The sequence below is a fragment of the Gymnoscopelus microlampas genome (genome assembly GCF_963454915.1).
Source record: "Gymnoscopelus microlampas genome assembly, chromosome: 9".
Lineage (NCBI taxonomy): Eukaryota > Metazoa > Chordata > Actinopteri > Myctophiformes > Myctophidae > Gymnoscopelus > Gymnoscopelus microlampas.
In genome coordinates, this window is record NC_139946.1 from 26386643 (window position 1) to 26410487 (window position 23845).

Genomic DNA, 23845 nt, shown 5'->3' on the forward strand with positions numbered 1-23845 from the left:
TGACCAGGTTACTGGGACCATTACGTAGGAAGGAACGTCAAAAGTATAATGTTCAAACTGAAACCAAAACAGCAGCAGCAGCGAAACTCAACACAAAGGCATAAAAAGCAACTGCTATCACTTCACTCTTTTTGAGGCTGCCTAGGATTAAGCAATCTGGCAAAAAAAAAGGGGAATTCATTTTTATTTTCCTTTGAATTCAGTTGCTGGCTGCTGAATCTGTCTTGAGAGATTAGGGACAAAGTAAACCCAACCCACACCTCAGTGGATAAGCCACCCACACCTCACCATGGAGAAAAGTCCCCATGGTGAAGCACAGCTGTCCTCCTTAAATCAGCCAGACAAACCAGCACCTGGGGATGCAATACTGTAGTTCAGCTGAGCTGAAAGCAGTACAGAGGAAGTGGGCGGACGGACCGCAGGTTACAGTACATGTGACTTGCCCTCTGTGTCAACCAAAACACAGCTGGATTTAACATGTGCTATAGAGTCCAGGGATTCTCAAACTTCCATGTCAAGGACCCCCTTAATATGTATTTGGCCACTGACCCCTATGTGACAGGAGGGACCCCCATACAAGATTTGAGTTAGAATGTTTTTCCAAATTGTTCACATTTCTTTCGTTTCAAGATTTGTTTTGAAAATAGCAGATCTACAAGCTCAGAATGAGAAGCTTGAGAATGACTGATTTAGAGTACGTTCTGCACCTTGGACGGTATACTCAACTTGGACGGTGTTCTGCACCTTGGACGGTATACTCAAATGGACCTGTAAGGGTCCATTTGTACACTCTCTCAGTTATGGGGGTCTGTGGCTTAATGCATACCAAACCAGGGGACCTTGAAATTAATACAATTTGAGAAGCACTGCCGTAAACGAGCCAGAAGAAGGATACTTGTGATCGAAGGTGTACCACAACCTGAACAGCCAGGCACTCTCCTGCTTGGTTTTACTTTGGCCCTCAGCCTGCGGCCCATCCTGAACAAACAAACACACAGAGAGTATTAAGTCATTATATCAATGTCAATTCAAACAGTTGTGTCTACATCAAAACAGTATTTGACCCAGATGGAAGCCAGAGGAAGCAAACAGTGTTTTGCAGTACAATGACCCCTGTTGAGTTAATGGACCACCCAGCGTCGCAGGCGTCACGGCTAACGACTTTCCGGCGGGTAAATATAACAGGGCAGGGGGGAATGATAAGACAAGGTGCTGGCAAGAGTAGAGCCCTCAACAAAGCCCTAAACAACAGTTATTAAGGCCTCTACAGTAGCTTATACCCCCCCACTCCCTTCCTCCCTGCAGCAGTGACGTCTGAACCCGGCTTTAATTCGTAGTGGCTTTCAGTGAAGCAGCCAGCTACAGTGGGCCATGGCAGCGGTGCCCAACCTTTCCTGACTCAGGGCCCGTTTGAAAATCCATTTGAAAAAAGCCTTCTCGAAGTTTTCAGCACATGTTTTATTTTAATGATAAACCAATCGATTGTGGTCCGCCTTGGACCAATGGAACCAACGTAAAATAAAAACTATTTTTGTCAGGTTCAAGAAAACAATTCTTTTAAATATTAATGTTATCATTAAAGGGTTTTGCCAAGTACTTGGGGGCCCACATCAGTACACTGGGCCAAGGATAGCCTGGAAAGCAGGCGAATCTGCCAGTGCAAAAGAAAAATTGCCCTCGGCAGATTTGGTCTGGCCCCGCTCGGTTGTGATTGGATTTCGCTGCCCCCTAAGTTGTTAGGCACCAATCAGGGCCCAGTGTGCAAATATGGGGCGGGTTTATCACCAGAGGCAATTTTTTTTAAATCAGCCCCTTCAAAATGCAGGTTCCACACAGAGATTCCAGACTAACATCTACCCAGTGATATTAGTCTGGCCATGCCAGGCTAGGCCAAGAACACCATGGCGGAAATAGTGTCACACAGAACTCAGCAGGGTCAACTGTACTCGACATGCAAACATCATAAAACATTTTGAATCATACATTGGAACAGCGTGGACCCAAAGTGGAACTCAGACTTCATGTGGCCAACCGGTGAAAACAGTCATCTGTCTGTGACGTATCTATGATGTATGACTCCAGATCTGGACAAGGTTTCAGCCCAATCAGAGCCCCTTTGACTTTCACTATAACATTTTGGTGATAAAAAGGTGAGAAACATATAGGTGAGAAAAAGCCAGAGTGGAGGTACTGGCAGAAATTGGTCCGGACACACAGACGGAGACACAGACACACAGACCCTCTTCTGAACGGCTCGTCTCAAAAGAGACACGGCGTACTAAAGAATTCCGGTATTTCTGTGGAACATAGCAACCCTCATGTATATTAGATGACTGTAATTGAAAGAATTGCTAGGCAGGAGGATAATTATAGTTTATAGAAGAGTAGAGTTTGAAGCTGTTCTGCTTCTATCAATCTGACTCAGCCGATTCACTTCCACTTTTCACGACGCACTGGGCTACCATGTACGTCAGTCTAGCCTTACTGGCTGTTTCCCACTGACCAGAGTCACAGTGGCTTGGATTAATCACTTTAACAGTAGCATCTGGGGCTAACATTCAGCGGAAATAGAAGCTCTACAAGCTCACAAAGCATTCGAGCTTGTAGATCGACTATTTTCGGCTAAGATATTCATTGTAGGGTGAAAAGAGGAGGGGGGCCTAGTGTAGAGCCCATGGGAATCTGGTCAACTAAAGTATAGGGTTAAAGTGGCTAAAAGTAAGGATGACTGGGGTATGTGTGGGGAAGTCCTCACCGATTGCAGGACCTGGAAGTTGTCTCCAGACTGATGCAGGTCTTGATCTGGGTCAACTCCAACCCTGTGACAGAGAGAAGAGCGATAAGTGGGTCCGGGTAGTGAGAGAAAGAGGGAGAGTTGTGCTTCCCCTTTTTGATTTATGCATCAGAGGGCAAAGACAGTAGAAAGAGTAAAAGTGCCAGCTTTGAAAAAAGCAGGATGTTCAAAAATATTACACAGTACTGTATGTCTGTAAAGATACTGCATGTACAGTAATAACTAAATCAAAGCCACGTATTACACAATTATTATGGAAATTGCATAAGTGTTTCCGTCTCTCACTCATGAAATTTCACTTTGGACCAATGTGTTTACGTGTCTACAACATTAAATACTAGCTGCTGTTCATGCTAAAAAAGTACAAGAAGCTAAGACTAACACATGGGCTTAAAATGTAGTTACAGAGACAACCATTTCCATTGACAGACTTCCCTCTTGGTGTCTTTTTTCTTACAGGTGGATTAAAATGAAAATAATCTGCTTTAAATGGTCACACAACACTTTCAATCCTCATAACGTCTCTCTCGGGTGAAAACCTCATATGTCCAAAACTGTTACTTTTCAGGATTCAAATAAAAAAAAATAGCAAAAGCAGATATATTCGAGCTGGTATATCGGCAGCTTTTGATACTTTTGTGTGATGCTCTAGCAGGATCACGTAGGGCATTCATTTACGAAAAAAGAGAATAGAATATGGAGATAGGATGTTTCTGCCCGACAGCAACGATAAGTTCTTGAATGGTTCATTCTGAGCAATGGTAAGTGGAGTCTAATGTTGAAACAAGTCTGCCTGGACACAAGCCAAAGTAATGTGTTATTATCTACCGTGATTATATTTGAAACCTGAAGCCAAAATTGGCACTATGGATGACTTAAATCGGGGGTTCCCAAACCTTTCAGCTCGAGACACAAAAGTCAAATTTGGTATCTCCCCGGGACCTAAACGTACAAAAATACATAAATTAATCACCTCAGCCGTTTTTCAAAAGTTAATGGATTTTTTATTTTATTTTTTACATTTCGGAAATTCTTTTGAAAGATATTTGACTATTCTAAATGTTTGAAAAAAATATATATTTGAATAAATGTGTAGGAAATTTAAAAAGGGATATTTACTCATGACCCAAAAATGTGTTAAACATTGCCCAACCTGTGTTATCTGGTACGACATGCATGGTGTTTACAGTTATCTCTAGTCTCTCTAGTGTGCTCACACAGTCAAACTATCACTTCTGCATGGATAAGCCACAAAAAACCCGAGAGAGATTCTATCTCCTCTTTTTACAACAAATAAATACCCCCCACACACACACACACACACACACACACACACACACACACACACACACACACACACACACACACACAGTAGTAATTCCAGTAGTAATTCCACTTCCAATGTAAGATTACAAGTAAAAGTCCTGTATTAGAAAATGTACTCAAGTCAAAATTTACTTGAGTAAAAGTACAAAGTATTGGCATCAAAATATACACACAGTATATAATAAAAGTCCTTGAATAAAAGACAATGTATAAAATGAGGCTTAAGAGGTCAATGTACGTTTTCTAATGGTAATCTAAACCTGCAAACTAGTAACTAAAGGTTTCAAATGATTGTAGTGGTGTAAAAATTACAACACTGGCCTCTGAGATGTAGCGGAATAGAAGGTATAAAAGTACAGAAAATTACAGTCAAAAGTAAAAGAACCTCAAAGTTGTACTTAAGTACAGTACTTGAGTAAATGTACTTTCCACCACTGCTTATTAGAGACACTGAGGAGCCAGAGGGCCTCCACCAAAGGATTCTGCATGCCTCGCAGAGGTTACAGAAGAGGGGAGAGAAAGGGAAGTGCGGGGCCCCCTTCACAGAACCTCAGGGGGGTTGTGTAGCTCGGGAGGTCAGCGACCTGGGAAAACAAAGACGTTGCAAAGCATGCTGGGGGATGTGCTCAGGAAGGATCTTGATGGAACGAGCCAAGATTTAAGGCTCAAGGCACGACAGACTACAGGGAGAGAGTCACGTCACTGATTGGAAGGCTGGGGTGGGAGGCAGCGCAAAGTTTACTCACATGTAAAATACACTGTATTATTAACCACTTTCAACCCAGGGGTCCGTATTTTGGGGCATGTCATTATAGGCCAAAAAAAACGTTCAAAACTTTTCAAATATCTTCAAAAATAGCAGATCTACAAGCAGTCAACGCACTGTAAGAGAACCACTGACATAGACACATGCTGGGAACCTCCTGGAGCCCCTTCAAGTACCCCTGGGGGTCCTCGGACCCCACTGAAAAGCACTGGGTTTATAGATCCCACAAGAGAGTAGCCTAAGCGTATGTTGTGCACAGAGTGTTAGCTCAACCCCAAGAGTGCAAAACATGGACCGTTACGGGTAAATATTTACCCTCTCAAGAGTTAAAATAACAATCGGGATACAGTTGTTAAAAGATGTGGGAGCTATGAGAAAGCATCATGAATGAGCTCAAGGATTTTTTCTTGTTTTTTTCTTTTCTTGCGCATGCTTAATATCACCTCACGCTCCTGCCTCCTGCCTGTGCTTTTCAACCGTGTTCCTTCACACTGCTGTGTTGAGCACGCCTCCACAGCACACAGTGTGAGATTTGTTCCTTGCACCACTGTGTGAAAACCAGAACGACAGTCCCCCCCCTAACAAACACAAAAGGAAAGCGGGCCTGGGCTGTCACACCAATCCTCCACACTGGCCCCCACTCGGTCACCAGGGAGAACTTTAATGTGTTATGCTAACTAGTCCACACACTTCTACTGTACCTGGCCAGAACCAGAGCTATTGAGAGAGAGAGAGTTACAACTTTGAGTTATAAACCTGTTGTAAACAAAGAATGTTCATATAATATTGTCGATGTCAGACGTAAACCTTGTTAGGTCCGAAACCGTTACTTTTCGGGAAATGGAAAATTTTAAATGGATTCCAATGTTATTATTTACTCACATGCTCTTGTTAATACTTTTCATTGGTTCAATATTTATAAAACCCATAGACACTTTCAGACTTTCACTTAAAAAAAAGAGAGAAGTCTTTGGAAAGGAAATATTCGCACATCCACGTAGCTCAGATGCAGGTGCATTGGACAGTATCAAATGACCATTAATGAAGAAAAATCCCACACACAGGGTGTTATGACCCTGTGCCAGCTGCCAGGGAACATAACAAAAATACAGGGGAGATGCAGTTTACAAAGAAAGTGGAATTTATTAAATAATCAAAAGTAATTGAACAGATCAGGAATAAACAGATGAGGTGTGGAAATCAGTCAAGTCAGTAGTGTAATGTGTGTATGGTATGCATGAGTGGATGTAGTGTGGCTGAGATTTCCTCAGAAGCTTTTGATGAAGGTCCAGAGGGACCGAAACGTCAGTGTTTGAATACATTTTGATGCTGCTGAGCAAGAGCAGTGTGTGGGATATTTCTGCATTAATGGTCACTAAAAAGCTGATTTACATCCGTAGATCGGGCGTTTTTGCACACAGAGATTCCGTAGACAGACATACAGACAGTTTGGGAAATACCACATTGCATTTAGTCCCACAGCATTTTTCATATAAAATACATCTTTGCTGAGACCACCGGAAACCATTCTCCCATATTCCTGATGAGCACAAACTACACCGTTTTCCAACACCAGAGACGTAGCCATGCAGGCCAGCTGAGAAGCAGTGAGAGTGACACCACACAGCAACCACATTCTTCCCCGCCGCCGCCACCACACACAGCAGACAAGACTTGTGCCCACATTCACATACAGCACCTGATGTACGGCCACTTTTTACGCCGCCTTTGACGATCCTGCAGTGCTGCCACGTCGTCCCCAACGCTGTCATGTGACAAAGAAGTACTCTCAGTGGATACAGCACAAGTGGATGAATTGATGAATTGAGTACAATGGACCACAATGGAAACAAGCCTCCCGGGGCTTTTTGTTTTATCCTTTTAGCATAGCTTTTGTTTTTTACTGTACTACCGTACTGTTAACAATCTTGTTAATGCAGTTTCAACCCATTAAAACCGGAAAAGCATCCGTGTCATTTTAGATTTTAGCATTGGCTATTGTTTTTTAATTATTTTCAAAATCTCGAAAGTGTGAGAACTACTGATTTAGAAGGCATTTGCAGAATCGGCCTCAGGTCTTAATGGGTTAATCAATCAATTTGATCAATCAAAACAGCCGAGGCATTATAGGTAGAATGACACAGAAGTACTCCCGGTCTTAAAGGTATAACTCACAGGTTACAACAGAACAGGTCCAAATGGGTTAAGGTCTACACTAGCTTACACAGTGGCTGATGACTACAAAAGCGCAATGCATTTCACCCTCACTAGAACTAGCTTCTCATACGGACAGCAGCAATAAGATTTGTGTGCGTCGCCATGCAAAACAGAGCTTTGACTGTCCAGGCTCAACTGTCATCCACGACAGGATGCAGAGGGAGATTACACGACTTACACAAGGCAGCCCTAAGTGCCAAATTCATATTTATTTTTTACCAAATAGTAACAAAGCCAAACATCTCTCCTTTTAACCCAACTCATGTGAGATACATTTCGAATGAACGATCAGACAGATTTGTCCAACAGAAATGGTTATGGACCAAGCAAAGCCTTTGTGGCCGTTCACACCAAGCAAAAGGATGCATATCCCCATTGTAGGGAGAGGTTAAAGGGTAGATTTAATGGTGGAGTGAATTAAGCGGTTCAGGAAGGCCACTCCTCTGTTTAGGGGTCGCGCACTGAGCCTTGGCTCTAGCACGGACACTCTGCAGATGTTATGGGATGAGTTGGAACAGCTGGAGGACTGTGGCACTGAGTCTTAAAACGTTCCATAGGGCTGCTGTCCAACTGTACAGCAGAAGGGTTTCCTTATACAATGGAGATATAGAAGTCTCCATATATTTACTCATACACACAAACTATCGTGGGGGAAAATGAGGACACAAAGCTTGGAATGTAATCTTTTTATGGCTTTGTCCTACCCCCCCTGCAGAATCCCCCCGTCCCCATCACAAATTTGGGAGGATTTGGGTCTTATGGGGATTAGCAAGCTCTTCCCTGCAGCAGTGTGATGGCCTGCTGTAAGCGCAGCACGAACCGGCGGGCAGAGCTGACCGTTTACCTGGGCTGACAGACGCAGGGGCGTCTGTGCCTGTGGGCTAACAGACACAGGGCCGTCTGTGTCTGTGGGCTAACAGACACAGGGCCGTCTGTGTCCCTGGGCTGACAGACGCAGGGCCGTCTGTGTCCCTGGGCTGACAGACGCAGGGCCGTCTGTGTCTGTGGGCTGACAGACGCAGGGCCGTCTGTGTCCCCAGGCTGACAGACGCAGGGCCGTCTGTGTCCCTGGGCTGACAAGACGTGAGGACGAAGCACAGGCCTGCCTCCCGACTAGAGACTATAATAACACTGTTAATACTTTTCATTGGTTCAATATTTATAAACAGAACAGCAGCGCCTGCAAATCACATGTACATTTCCTATGCTCCCATCCACTCAGATCCCCATCTAATCATTTTAGCGTCCCCTCACAAAGCCATGGGTTCCTTTTTGATGGTGAAGACAATCACATCACTTCATATTAACTTATACAGTAATACAATAATTACTGTCAGTAATTATTGCACTATAGACATATACTATTAAAAGCAACAGATTTTGGTAATATATAGACTTCTTCAATATGATAAACTTTAAGGACTAGAAAATTCATAATCAATGATATGAAGAACTCATGGGTGCCTGGTGGCTCAGCCAGTTAGTACACAGAGACCAGACCATAATGTCCCAAGTGAGCGCGAGGACCCGGGTTCAATGACCCCTGTCTTGCCTCGCATGTGTCTCACATGTCTCTCTCTTGGAAACCAAGGGCAGATAGCTCTTGGTTTCCTGTCTCTACACTGACCTACCTGAAGTAAAAAGCATTCAAATGCCAAAAACAAAACAAAATATTGAAACAGTGTATTTTCACTGCATCTCTAGAGACAACGTAAAGAAATGAATTCCCCTAAATCTCTCTATATCTCTCTCTCTTCCTCTATAAACTGACTGTTGAGCCAGACTGTTGACTCACACAATTTTCAAAGAGCAGATTAAAATCTGCTCTGAGGAAAGCTACAGCTCAAACGCGTAAGCATTCCCAACAAATGAGAATGTGTATCTGAGCCAGTCTCGCATCCTTTATTTTGGAGTGCTGCTTTTTCGGCTTCGGTGTTATTTGATTCAAGTTGTATTTATAGCTGAGCACCAACTGCCTAAATAAAAAAGGCATCCAGAGGAAGCAAACCTGCTTTTTTTGCTTCCATCATACAGTCTGTGCAATGGAAGCTCTGAAAACTATCCGGGCGTACAAGCTCAACACCTTGCCCACGACAGACCCAGATGGAGAAACCTGGTTGCTACGACTGGCTCTACGCGCCTTAGATGACAGCCCCGCTGCCTCGTCTATAAGAAGTGCAAGAGGACTAAGTAAGTAAGAAGCATACGTTAACTAATTTAGCTGGGGTCCCCCTGGAACCAACTCAAGGACCCCTGGGGGTCTCCAGACCCCACCTTGAAAACCCCTGATGTAGACTGGTCTCTCTTCATAGTATGCAAGGATCCGGAGACGTACTATTGCTCACACATGGACATAGAATGTCATAAATGATGACATTGCAACGCACACAAAGGATCTCATCAGCATCACTGATGAACACGTCTGACATCTGAGCGCCACGCCCCACATAGTCTCATTGCCATGACGACGAGCTCACAGGGAGATTGGCAATCCTCTAAAACTGCAGACACTGTTCACTCTGAGGTAGCATTACTCATATCGTTGGGCGTATCACCAAATATTTCCAACTTCTTTATGGTTTTTCGTAATTTAATGCCCTACTTCAAAGGTCTTCCAGAAATGTTCAGGATAAGGACCCCTTAGCTGAGAGAGAGACAATGAAGGGACCCCCACTACATACAATTGTGCTGCATACTACACTTTTTTGTTTCTTTGTCTTTTGAGAAAGGGCTACTCTCCATGCAGGTACATACCTATTTTAATGAGTTCTACTAATAGTGATAAATACACATGGTAATTATAAACAGAATGGCTTTTGTTTCCACCCAAAAGGGACATGATCTCGTTGCCCACAAACAACTACTGCAGCAGCGTTGACTTGCCTATGAACTGGAGTATCACCTCTGGCTCAAGTAATGATCTCGGTTTCAAGTGCTGCCATGTATGCAATGCTGACTGGAGGAGGCACAGCAGTTCCCATAGTGACAGATGGAGGGAGCCAATTAGCAAATATAATTGGATACTGTGGAAAACAGCAGAGGAGATCTCTTGCCCCATCTCCTGGACACCAGACACCAGAAATCTAATTCATTCTAAGAAGAGCATAACTACACTAGGTGCATTTCCACCCTCCATCCAGCCAGGACCGTGACTACAGAGCCCATGGTGAAAATGTTAATAAACAGTGTTAACTTTAAGAAAAGTCGACTTCCTCCCTCCCTGCATATGGCCATGGTCTATGCCCACGTGTAAGTTCAGATTGGTGAATTCACTGAGGAAAAAAATGTATGAGGAAAGACAGACAGACTTCTGTTCATTTTAGGATAGTAAGACAGGAATTCCTGGTGACAAAGACGTGATCTCGGTTCTGTGCCATCCCCTTCCTGTCCTATCTCTGCTGTCAAATAAAGATAAAATGCTCCAATAATAATAATATTCTGGAGCACAGAAGCTCTGTTGACGAGTATGGGGGAAAGCAGGAGCCCCGCCTACCCCTGACTTCCGTTTCGTCTTTACAGTCGCGCAATTTTATCCCAATATAAATTAAAATCATCTAAGCATATATATCTTATATCTTCCTTTTTTAGCAGAAATGAAAAAAAAAAAAAAAAGATATTTTTAAATATATTTTCGTGAACGGAAATGACAAACAGATGCTACCTTGGATTTCGGGAGGTGTTCCAGACTCTATATAACATTCGGAGATCGTGGAATAGTTGTCTGGCTACGCGAGACTAACCCAACCTTAACCCTTGAAAAAGTTCTCAAGTCTTAAGTCTCAGAGCGAAGTAGGAAACACATTTTTAGGACAGGTCACCTGATGTGTAGCCATGACAACATGGGTGTGGTTCCTCCCCCAAACACCCAGACCGTGGAGAAGACGATGAGCAGTGTGGTGGTGAACATCATCTGACGGGCGTAGGTCGCCGTGTCCCGGATAGACAGGGCGAACGCCATCGCCCCGCGAAGCCCTGCACAAGGTCAGATACACTTATACATTCAATATTAACATGATACTTGTATTGTACTTACAATGACACAGAAAGTGTGTCATTGTACATGCACTACAATATCACTCAAGTCAAGTAAAAAAACAAAAGTCATTATATTGTCTGTCGGGTGGAAAACCTCAGGTCGAAACCTGTCAGGTGGAAACCATGTCCAAAACTGTTACTTTTCAGGATTCAAATTCAAAAACAGCAAAAGTAGCAGATCTGCAAGATTAAAACGCGTCGCTTCACGTCGCGTTTCAAGAGCTTGTGGATCTGCTACTTCTGATGCTTTTGTGTGATGCAGTAGGCCATTCATTCACCAGAAAACACAAAACGTTAAAATATGGAGAGAAGATGTTTCTGCCCGACAGCAACAATATATTGTCAGGTATGTGCACACACAAGGAATGTGACTTGGTGCATTGCTCTCACATAGAAGAAACAAGACTGTGTTCACACACTGGCAGCTATAAAAGTATACAAAGCGAAGCAGCATATCTATTGCCGAGTCGCTGTTGAAGTGTTGATGAGCACGCTCATTGATGTCAAGCGAGCGTCCAACGAGCGAGAAAATATAAAGCCTGGGGTTCAAAAGACACGAAACTGGCTGAGGGATATAATTAGTCCCCCCCTCCAATAACAAGCAGGAATTGTGTGGAGAGAGGTGGTGAGTGGAAATGGATAAACAACAATTAGTTGTTTTGTAGCTTTGTAGCTTTTGTGTAGCTTTGTAGCTGCAGTTGAAGCCAGCTCAACTTGGATTGTAGCCTTGTAGATTTTGCAGCAACAACAAACGCTGGACGTAGCTTTTTATGTTCATGTCCCTGCCCTGGCTTCCATTGAAAATGAATGGTAGCCTGCAGCTTTGTAGCTGCCATTCTGAAGCACCAGAGTAAAAAAGGCCAGCTAGCAACCCCTCTGTGCTGCTACTTAGACCCAACTGGACATTGGGCTCAGTGAGTTTCATGGCAATGGGCCCATTCAATTAGAATGTTGGCCTAATGGTGGCGCTAGTGGGAAAAAATGTGAGGAAGAACCTGTGTGGTTTGAGACATTATCACTTTTGCAAATGAGAAATGCTTTCAACAGCAGTTATTTGAGGAGTAGATTCTTTGGGTTTCTATTTTTGCTACAGGAAAGGCCATTGGGATGTCAAAATCAATAGGGGACATCCTCTGGGGTTCATGAAGATACAAAGACAATTAGATGGCAATACAGCTCCTAGGTTTTTGTTGTTGTTGGTAGTTTGAAGATATTTGGGACCAAAGTGGTGGATGGGTGGGCGGACCAATCGATCAGCCAAACGACACAGCTATTACTTAAGAAGGGTGATTTAAACATATGTATTTGAACGCTGTGTCATGTAGCTTGGTAAACCCTCCCGGTCGCGGAATTCAATTTCATTTTCATTCGGCAGACCGAATTAAAATGAAATTGGATTCCGCGACCGGGAGGGTTTACCAGGCCAGTGTCATGCACCAAAAATAGCCGATCTACAAGCTCACAGCGGGAAGTGTTGTGAGCTTGTAGAACAGCTATTTCTGGTGCTACAAAGTATAAATCAGCGGCTAGAACCCCACTGCTAGCAAGGTTAAAAAACAAGACACATATACACAGCAGACGAGAGTAACTTTTCATACAGTACATAAATAATTGGATATTTCTGTCCTCATACCTGCAAACATCATCATGTGTTGGAAATTGCCTTTGATCTTGTTCCTGCGGCCCAGGTTGAGGAGGAAGGACAGGGGGTAGATGTTGCACGCTCTCCCAATAAAGATGGCAATCTGTCAGGCAGCGCCTAGTCAAGGATAGGAATCCGTCATCATGGAGCATTATGGGGTTTATGTGCGCAAGAGCCTTTATTTTTATTTACACCGTTTCTTGATTATTTGATTAACCTAAATGAGCCAGATTAAATCGGTTATTGGTTCTAAATATCGGTTTTGATACAATTTCGGTAAATTTCCCAGCCTGACTATATAGAGTCACAAAGAGCAAGGATTCATGTAGGGGAATTAAGAGTTCAGAGGACCTGGGCATAAAGAGGAGGACGTCAAAACGATGTAAACTGATACAGTATATCAACTATATGACCACTAAGGGGAAAAAACTAATGTCAGTATTTCCATTGGTTGAATATGGTTCAAATCAAAAACAGAATGTGTTCTAGTGCACTAAAAGGATACAAAAGCCCCCAAGATGAAGATTGGGCTGAAAATGTGATTCTGAAAGGTAAACAGCGCCAAGCCCATGTAGGAGAAGATGAAATTCTCAGCCAGGAAGTGCAGGACCTCAAACAGCTGCAGATCAAACAGAAGTAAAGATTAAACAGATAATACCGCATGATGTTTCTGAGCATTTCAAATGTGTTGTGCAATGTGTGGTGTACAATCAGACAAATAAACTAAACCCTCCAGAGAGACACGAGTGTTCCAAGTATATTTTTGTTCAGTGTTGTCTAGAGGGCCAACGTTTGAAAATTAATTGATGCAAAAATCAACAAGGGAATTGTTTGCTCACTTCCCTTTCAAGTGTGGGGATTGCAGACAGAGTTACTAGTTCATATTGCATCTCTAAATAAAACCATTGCCTGACTCCTCATCTATTCTCTTAGAAGCTTTTAAAAAAAAAAGAAAGAAAAAAGGCTTCAGTGTTGATTTGCTTTTCTTTCCTCTGGCTGTTAGGCTCCCTGGAAAACCATTACTGAGCTCATAGATAGGAACAGAAACACAAAGTCTTGCTTCTCCTTTTTTTAACCCATTAAGGCCTGAGGTTCCGATTCTACAAAATGTCTTCTAACAGTTTTCTGAAAAACTTATGTTACTACATCAGTGGTTCTCAAACTTTTTTCATGTCAAGGACCTCCAAAATGTATTTTTGGCCGCCGACTCCCATCTGAAAATATTTTGTTCCAGGGATCAAGATTTTTCAAAAATAGCAGATCTACAAGCTCATGAGCTTGTATATCTGCTATTTTTGAATAGCCAAAGTATAAAACAATGGTGGTTAGTAGGTGGTTACACAGATGCGTTCCCGGTTTGAGTGGGTTAAGCACAGAGGGCAACTCACCTATATTCAACTTAACTATGTTGCTTTCAAAAGGCTGACAGACAGTGGCGTAAAAAATAACCATACATTTAGTAACCAAGTACTGTACTTAAGAACAATTTGAAGGTACTGTTACTTTACTTGATACTTCTACAACTACAATTATTTGAAAACTTTAGTTACTTGGCTATTATAAAACATACCTTAACCATTTAAACCTTATTTTATACTTTGTCTGTTCGAAATTACCAAACCTTTAAATACAGGCCTTTTATGTGTAACAGAGTATTTTCATATTATGGTATTGATACTTTTACTTAAGTAAAGAAAATCTGAGTACTTCTTCCACCACCACTGACAGACAACTAGTGCCTTCCAGGATACACCAACCACCAATGATCTACACTTCCATTTGAACTTGTGAAACTTGTGTCTGTTAAACGTGTGCCTCTGTAATGGGTACCACCCATATCTTGTGCAGCAGGCTGTCTGTGGGTTATCTGAGCGCCTTCTTTGGTTAAACAAACAAGTCCCAACTGTATGAATGTCGTCCACATAGTACAGCCCTGATTTAGGTCACATCAGGCTGATTATTGAACCATCTGCATATTCTGGCTACTGGCTCCCTGGTCGCTTCAGTATTGATTTAAAGATGTTATTGTTAGTCTTTAAATCACTGAATGGTTTGGCGCCTCAGTACCTCTCTGACCTTTTACATGTTTGTAACGTGAAACTTGCCGTCCCAAAGACACGCTTAAGAACCAGAGTTGACCGAGCCTTTTTCTTGTTTCCATGTTTCTTTTAGTATGTTTTTATACGTTTTAGTTTGGTTTATGCTTCTTAGCTTATTGTTCATGTTTTTATTCCTTGTGCAGCACTTTGGTGTGTTTGAAAAATGTGGTATATAAATAAATGTAGTCTATAAATAAAGTGGATTGGATTGAACTATGGGCACCAGAGCTCCGAAAACTGTTCCAAGACTTGGGCTAAGGGGTGCAGTGGAGAAAACGGGTAGATAATAGTCTTACCTGCTTGGTGCGTTTGGTGGACTCTTCAGAGAGATTGTTGTAGGTGTAGTGAGCCTGTGTGATCCCACAGAACAGAACCGCCACCACACCTGCAAGAAACAATACAAACGTTGAAACAGATGGAGTACAATGTCATCCATTATAATGTTCAAAACACTGACACAACTTACATGACCTGCTGATGTGACACAGACGGCTTACCGATAACAAACTGTCACTTACACCTTGGGAAAACTGAATCCATTCTCTTTGGGACCAAACATTCCCTCAGTAAGATGAAGGTAAATGACTTCAAGGTCAAGTCGATGACACAATCATCTCTAGCAAAGAAGAGATTACCTATTTGGGATGTATTCTTGAAAAAAAACCTGACAGGTGAAAGCATGGCAACAAAAGGTGGTCAAAAGAGTAAACCAGAGAACCAGATTTATGGGTAGAGTTTCCTCTTTTGTCAACCCTCAGGCCCCTCTCAGGGGCCCCGATTCAGCCCCTTTTTGACTATGCTTGCTCCTCGTGGTACTCCAACACCTCAGTGTCACTGAAGACTAAGCTTCAAACCTCCCAAAACAAACTGATTCGACTACTTCTCGGACTGGGGCCCATGACCCACCTCTCTACCACTCACTTTGCCAGCCTAGGCTGGCTCAGGGTGGAAGACAGGGTTAAACAACTAAAAATGGGACTGGTCTTCAAAATCGTAAATGCAGATTTGCCCGAAATGCCCCCTATACCCGCATATCTGTCTAAATACCTCCAAAAAGTTAGTGACACCCACAGACACGAAACTAGAGGGAGCGCAAACAACAATCTGGTACCACCCACCCATAAAACAAACATGGGCAAATTCTCCTTCTATAGTACGGCCACCAAGGTATGGAATAGTCTAACCCCATCCCTCAAAAAATGCAGTTCGCTGGGCTCATTTAAAACAGACCTAAAAACTCATCTTTCTGGAGGCCATAGACCATATTCACACGGCGGCCATGTTTCTATGAAGTCAATAAAAGTAGCCACCCCGGGTGGCGGCACTTTCAATGTTAAACTCCAATATGGCCGCCGTGTGAATATGGTCTATAAGAGGAGGTAGTACCAGTTTCCCGGTAGACAGACGACCCCCTCCCCTTTTTTGGGGCGGTGTAACCGCCCCCTATAAGTGAGTTTTGGACACTGACCAATCCTGCACCGTGATTGGCCAATAGTTTACAACGCAGTCTACACCCCTAACCCTTCCACAGTCAATGCAAATCTATACTTTTGCAAAGTTAGCCAATCACATTACAGCTAGTGTCATCACCACTAGCTGTAATGTGATTGGCTGACTTGCAAATTCAGGACTGTGATTGGCTAGCGAAACACATGACACATGTGCAGCCCTATGAATAGCAGCATGGACTTAAAAAAAAGTCACTTTCCTTTTTTTTAAGTGAGTCATGTTGTGATGACCACACACCGCCCACTTCACACTGGGTGTGATTTTTTTTGTATATATTTTTATTTTTCATGCTTATTTTTGTACATAGTGGTATTTTTTCTCTGTATTTTTACGTTGATTTTTGAACTGTTTGGTTGCTACTATATATGTCTATGAGATTAATTCAAGGACCCCAACGGAAACAAGTCCGCAAGGACTTTTTTGGTCAGACCTTTTAGACAAAAGTATTATAAATGTAACCCTAACCCATAAACTGTGTTGTTTTACATTCTTTTGCCTAATAAAAAAAATCAATCAATCAATCACACAGCGCAACTGAAGATAAAATGGGAGAACCTAAACGCTACACCAATTTTGTTACTTTCCAACGGTTTAGCACACCTTTAACTTGTTAATCCTCACATTACGCTGCTGTTGTGTGTTCTCCGCTGCACATCTGGAACACTTTGCATTCAAGTCCCGGTCATGATATATTCACATACTGGTGGTTGCTTTGACCACGTGAACCCTGTCCCTTCTCAAAAATAGCTTAGGCTTACAGTAGATGCTTCATTTACGAATTAATTAATTAATCGATTTCTCAGTTTATTGTTGTGTAATAACAGCACTGTGTAGAACTGCTAAAAAGGTAGCCTATAGCCTGAGTATGCGGCTCATATGGTCTAGCTTAGACCTGTTGAAAGAGAGAGTTATGACACTTTTTGATCTCGCCATGATGCGATCACGAGGTTCAGAAGCAACTTCCATAAAACGTAAAACTTCCATATATGGTGCATGCTTCATCAAGGATTACTATACAGTAGTGTTGGTTATATTGGTTGCCTGATGGTGAGTGTTACTTCCACTTTCTTCTTGTTGTCATCTCTGAGCACACTGGAACAAATTCCAAGTCAACTGGTTTGGGCGATAAATGAGTGAATATTGAACATTATATGAATATTCTTCATTTACAATGGAAGTCTATGGGAGTGTTAAATAACTCTCTCCCTCTAGGATTAAAGCTAAAACTAATCTCAAGAGTCACGACTGAACATTTTTGTTAAGCCAAGTGAAAGCACTCCCCCCACACTAGCGCTGTTTCCTAAACAATCAGCACAATATAAACCTATGTTCTTGCTGTCCTACATACAGCCAATGAGTTGAAGAAATTGCAGATTGAGGCTTTAGCCTTTATTTTAATGAAACATCCGAGACCATTAGAGTTTTATGGAAGTTGCTTCTGAACATGTATTCTATTGCTAGTTTAGTTTGACCCATCCTAATAGTCTTTTATAAAAAAAGAATGAGTGAAATCAGTCGTGGTGACTGAGAACTTTAATCCATGCTCTCTCTCACTAGCTCTGGTCTAGCTGCTAAAACTGACCTGTGAAACCGCAGGCCTCTGCCAGCAGGAAGGTGCTCCAGGACATGAGGAAAAAGAGAGCAGTCTCCAGCAGGGGGAAGCAGTGCAACTTGGTGAACTTGGTCACGTGGGAGAAAAGTTAAAGAACAAAGAAGTCTTCCGATAGTCAGAAATATACAGTATCTGGGGGGCCAGCAGTTGCTATTGATCTTGGAATGCACCTGCTATTTCATGTGGCTGTGTTCCAGCATGACAAAGATAGCTCAGTGGTTCTCAAAGCTTTTAATTTCAAGGAACCCGCAGTTTGGGTATGCGTTAGGCCACAGACCCCCATAACTCAGAGTTGGCATTGGCAAATCATTGCCAATGCCAACACATAAGCTGACAGACCAATTAGATTAAGTAAAGCCTATCCTCAGCATAGTCATAGCTTACATCTAAATGTATAGGTATATACGTCAAAAGTGTTTACTTGAACACTATAAGTCTAGTAAATACGTTTTCTTGGCAAAAGGTCTACACAAGGTACAGAACAACAGTGCAGTTACACTGACTTACAAAGATAAATGCTTCATTCGTATCAACTACTTAAAATAATTGACATCACGGGTCAATGTCATTGAGTGTTGAGCAGTGTGACTAGATATTACACAAAATTGTACGTTTTCAGCCCTACAACGCTGTCTGGATCTTTGCTAATAACTATTATTGCACTAGTCCTGTCCCTAAATACAGGGGGAAGAAAACATGACAAAAACCTAAGTTCACATTCAACTTCACAAATGATTTAGAAACCAGTGATTTCATGTAAAAGCATGGTTCACAGAAGGATATGAGTGCGGTGACAACGCCGGTGACGGCACCCATGGCGAAGGAGCCGCTGAAAATGCCCAGGAAAATACCCACGGATTTGAAAAAAGCGGCGGCGTCAAACGTGTGCGTGTTGGTGCCACTGGGCTGGTACGCCATGATAGACCTGAATCATACAAACAAACAAAAAACATTCAAAACTCAATACCCAGTGGGGGACAGTAACGAAGTACATATACGTGAGCCCTGTACTTAAGTACTTTTTTTCCCCCCCTGTAATTTACTTGAGTATTTGCATTTTTGGATAATTGGCTTTAAGTCAACTAGATTTCAAAGACAAGACAGTACTTTTATGTCCACTACATTCCTGGGTAGGGGAAAAAGTATGTTATGAATTAATCACTTAAGCCCCATTTTTACTTTGACTCAAGTACTGGGGTTGAGAGTCCACCACTGTCAATACCACACGTGTCAATACAATATAAAATATACTTGATTTGTGAACTACTAATAAATGTCCAGTAGGGGATGCCAGAACGCTACTTTTCACAAGACCCAGATGGGAAACTTTTGTGATAGATTGCTGCTGTCTCACTGCCAGTGATGGAACTCGGATTATTTACTTAAAGTACAAAGTAAAAGTACTCACATTTTTCAAAATGTGTCAAACCTGAATCGCGACAAGTTGTTAGCTTGCTATTTTTTAATGGCTAAAGAATAAAATAGTGCTCAAGTGGTTAATGAATGTTTTGTAATAATAATGAGTAATTAGTAAGAGTACCTCGAAGTTGTACTTAAGTACAGAACTTGAGTAAATGTACTCTGTAACTTTGTAACTCACTGCTCTGCTCTGTCTCACACCTGGGTGCAGAATTTGAGCATCACAGGGGAAAAAGACGAGAGAGATGCATGGAAATACTCCCAAAGACACAGAGGTTTCTCTTTATGAACGTAGAGACTTTATGGTTGTGTGTGCGCCAATAGTACAATAGTTATTTGTCACATGCTCAATTATACAACGTTCTCAATTGTACGACACGCAACGTTAAATGCATGGCAGCATGCAACCTGTGACTTGTGTAGTATACTTTCATCATTGATGGGCATGTGCTTTTCGCCTGCACCACCCGAGCGCGGATACAAAGTTTTTGTCCGACGGCGACTAAACAGTGTGTGTATGATAGATATTTTTATTTCTGTGTCCTGCACACAAAGTGCCCAACCCCCCTGTATGAATGAATGATAAAGCAGAGCTGGGACTTACGAGGAGAGCACAATGGCGACAGCATCGTTCAGAACGCTCTCTCCAAACAGCAGAGCGTACAGGTCCACGTCAGCATGGAGTTCATTGAAGATGGCCAGCACCGTCACTACGAACACACAGTACACACATGGATGTTCAGGACATTTACAGTGTAGCTGCTGGACACATGCGAATCATTCATGTTAGCAAAGATGTGTTTTCTAGCTTGATTTTAATCAGGCAGAAGCCTTGCATGTCCAAGACCGTTGCTTTACAGGAAATGGAAAGAACAACATGTGTTCCACTGGATCCAATATAGTTATTATTTAGTCACAAGCTCTTGTTAATACTTTTCATTGGTTATATATTTATAAAACCCACAGACACATTTAACCAGTTTCAACCTGGAATCCTGACATGTCATTATTGGTCAAAATCTTACAAAACAACGAAAATAGCTGATAGCAGGTTGTAACCTCATGTGTCACATTTCATTACTTTTGCATGACACGGTCATACGACAAAGTATAAAACAGGGCATTCATTTATGAAAAAAGTATAACAAATATGAAGACACAAGGTTTCTGCCAGACAGAAATAATACGATTGACACACGGAGGCGAACATTTTAAAAATAATTCAATAGTATAAATGTTTTCGAAAATGTCCCATCTTCAATCTTACAACGCGTCACACATTATGAGCTTGTAGATCAGCTATTTTTGCAATTTTTGTGCATCAGTGTCATAAAAAGTTGAAATATGGAGATACAAGGTTTCTGTCCGACAGCGACTATATGTGTACCACACCTGGGTCTGTGGCAGAGATGACTGCGCCAAAGAAGAGGCAATCGGTGTAGTAGAACTTATCATTCAGCTGCCCTACAAGCTGCATGAGCTTGACCACGCCATACATCAGGTTTCTGAAAACAGAGTTGAGAATAATGAGATTGTAAGGTTAGGATCGTCACAAATCCGATCATGACATTTTACTTGATGATTAATTGCCATACAAATAATCGTGATTAAGCTTGTGTTTTAGGCTTTTTAAACAAACATTTCCCATAGCAGATAAAACCACTAACTTCAATATACAAAGTCAAGAAATTACTGACAATGACTGGTACCAATATAAATCAAAATAATATACCGGTACTATGGACAAAACAGGCATCATATTTAATAATGTTATACTTTCAAAAATGATTAGATCTTTTCAGATGGACCCCCCTCTGAAAATATCTTGTGTCATGAACCCCCATAAGAAAAAAAAAAGTTTATATTTATATTTTCAAAAGGATTCCACATTTTCACAGTTTTTCAAGATTTTTCAAAACTAGCTGAAACATGAAATAGGATAAAGAAGAAGTCAAACAGTTCCCCCCTGGAACCCCCTCAAGGACCACTGGGGGTCCCCAGACCCCATCTTGAGAACAAGTGTCAAGTGTCCAGTAGTAACACTGACTCACCCAATAACAAAACATGAGATGCAAGTCCCAAGGAAAGCATACGTTATGATGGAGCCCAGATTCCTGAAGAAGTGTCTCTGGAATGAGAAGCAGAGAGCGGGTATGTATTAAATATGCCACATTATCTGTAATGACAATCAAATTCAGTTGTAATTCCAAATTTGTTATAGACTTATTAGTAGAGCCACAGAGAGAGATTGTGAAACCACTGTCCTACAGCAGTGGTTCTAAACCTTTTCAGGCCATGACGCCCCAAAATGATCCTATTTGAACTGGGGACCCCCCACCCTGACAAGCACTTGGAGTGTGGGAGTTGAGGCATTCAATTTAGTTTGAGCTTTGATATAAAAGCTTTGATATACAAGTTCATAGTGCCGCGCTATGAACTTGTAGATCTGCCATTTTTGAAAAATCATGAAAATGTGTGCAAAACATTTGTATCTAATATTTTGCTTCTGGGGGTTCCTAGAACAACATATTTTGAGATGGAGGTCCGTGGCCAAATTATGTCCTTGACATTAAAACATTTGAGAACCAACATATGTTTTTCAGGAAACTGTTAGGATTTAGAAGACATTTGTAGTATCAGCCTCAGGTCTTAATGGGTTAAATAATTCTTCCCCTCTCAGACACACACCGTAAACTGTACTTCTCTCCTGAGTGATTGTTGAGCTCTCAAAAACATATTAATCCTCAGGCAGCTTGTTGCTGGTTGTAAAACAAACAAGGATTCATGAATGAATGCCAACGCCCAAACACTCTTCTGATCAACTCAGTTGCTGAAGTCCTCCTCCTCTCTTTAGGTATTGGATTCTCCCAAACAGACAGAAACGCTTATCTTGTTTTCCATGGGAAATGTGCCTCTTTTACAGAGCAAACAATCAACTTCCTGAAAAAGAACTACTGTGACTGTCCTCAGAACTCACTCTGACAGTGTTGTCAGTGTATGTTTGGGTACATTGGGGAAACATCAAGACAAAAACAACAGTTAAAACTACTTCATAACCCTCTTCAAACCACTTCAACCCTATATACGTCGCTGACCGGGGTCCCCCAGGGGTCTATACTTGGTCCCCTCCTTTTTTAGCCTCTACACCAAATCTCTTCAACAAAAACAGACAATCTACAAGCGCAGATCGGCTATTTTTCGCCGAATGTTTCACCAAAATAGGGACGCTATGGTTAATGTGGTTTAGTTCTTTGGCAGGACCACAATGTAAATAGGCCCTTAGGGCTTTTTGCGTTATCATTTTAGCATCATTGTATAATCGTACCACTGTACTATTTGCAAACTGTTAATAAAGTATTATATCAATCAATCAAAGCTGCATCTTCCAAAACGGATACCAGCTTTTGACATATCATTAACCTTCGTCGCTTCTTTGCTGGTGTAATGGTCACTTGAGGTTCATACAGCCCAAACAAAGTTTGGAGCCATGGACAGGACAGCTGCATTTAATCAAAGTTAGCATATGCTGACTCTCTCACTTTATCAAAAAAAAACAATGGAGGGACTCTTTCAAGCAGAGCACACTTCCCATTTCCTGATTCTCGTTTCCTGAGGCCTCGTGTTTTGACTCAGCAAAAAGGAAAGCACCTTACGTTATTATAATTTTTTTTTGGGGGGGGACTCATCAGTCGAGTTGATTATTTTCTTAGCAATAATTATATCGATGACTTTTTCGATTCATCATTTGTTTTATTTTTTATACAAACTATCAACGACACAAGAAAATTCGAATAGATTTTTTAGCCACATGTTATAACTTGGTCATAAGCTTGTTAAACATTTAATAAGTGATTCAATCAATGAGTTGATTAACTGCTGCTAAAAATGGATATGACTAACTATCCTAATGACTCACTAATGTTGCTCTCTCTCACACCCTGTTGTGCCATGCTATTTGAGTTGCCGTCTACATAAATTGCGCAATATTTTCTCGCAATAACCGAGCTCGGGCTCAATATTGTATGTGATGATCAGGCTTGGTTCGGACACAGGCTTAAAATCACTCAGGTCGGTTCGGTTCAGGTTTTAATTTTCAGGGCCATTGATAAGTCTGCTCCCAGGCACTTTTGTTTAATTATTCATCTTATTAAAATACTGTTCCACTTGACGCTTTCTTTTGCAAAATACAGTGTATAGCATTAGCTGTAAAAATCCTTTGCATAAGTTGAATTATATGTACAGTAGACAGCAGCAATATGACTTAACACTGAGATGAGTTCCAGCAGGTGTCATGACGACACCCGACACCACATGACACGATTCTGATCAAATAGCCTACAACCAGTGTCAACCACTTGACTACTGGAAATATAAACAACCTTTAATAAGCCTGTGGTGCAGCAGAGGCAGAGCACTGTACCTTTGC

The 23845-nt window shown here is 41.8% G+C and overlaps 1 protein-coding gene across 2 annotated transcripts in view; it reads right to left on the reverse strand.

The window, feature by feature from the left end:
* slc9a7 (solute carrier family 9 member 7) overlaps window positions 1-23845 on the reverse strand; it is a 37565-nt gene that overhangs the window by 6926 nt on the left and 6794 nt on the right. Inside the window, exons 4-15 of one of the 2 annotated variants that reach the window (XM_084066561.1) lie at window positions 21471-21547; window positions 20812-20924; window positions 20024-20129; window positions 18784-18925; window positions 17971-18076; window positions 15176-15264; window positions 13286-13399; window positions 12772-12883; window positions 10922-11075; window positions 6586-6651; window positions 2756-2819; window positions 896-978 (exon numbers count right to left, since the gene is read on the reverse strand). In XM_084066561.1, coding sequence (XP_083922687.1) covers window positions 896-978; window positions 2756-2819; window positions 6586-6651; window positions 10922-11075; window positions 12772-12883; window positions 13286-13399; window positions 15176-15264; window positions 17971-18076; window positions 18784-18925; window positions 20024-20129; window positions 20812-20924; window positions 21471-21547 — 1226 coding nt within the window. The remainder of the gene's footprint in view (window positions 1-895; window positions 979-2755; window positions 2820-6585; window positions 6652-10921; window positions 11076-12771; window positions 12884-13285; window positions 13400-15175; window positions 15265-17970; window positions 18077-18783; window positions 18926-20023; window positions 20130-20811; window positions 20925-21470; window positions 21548-23845) is intronic. The other variant, XM_084066562.1, reaches the window with a different exon arrangement.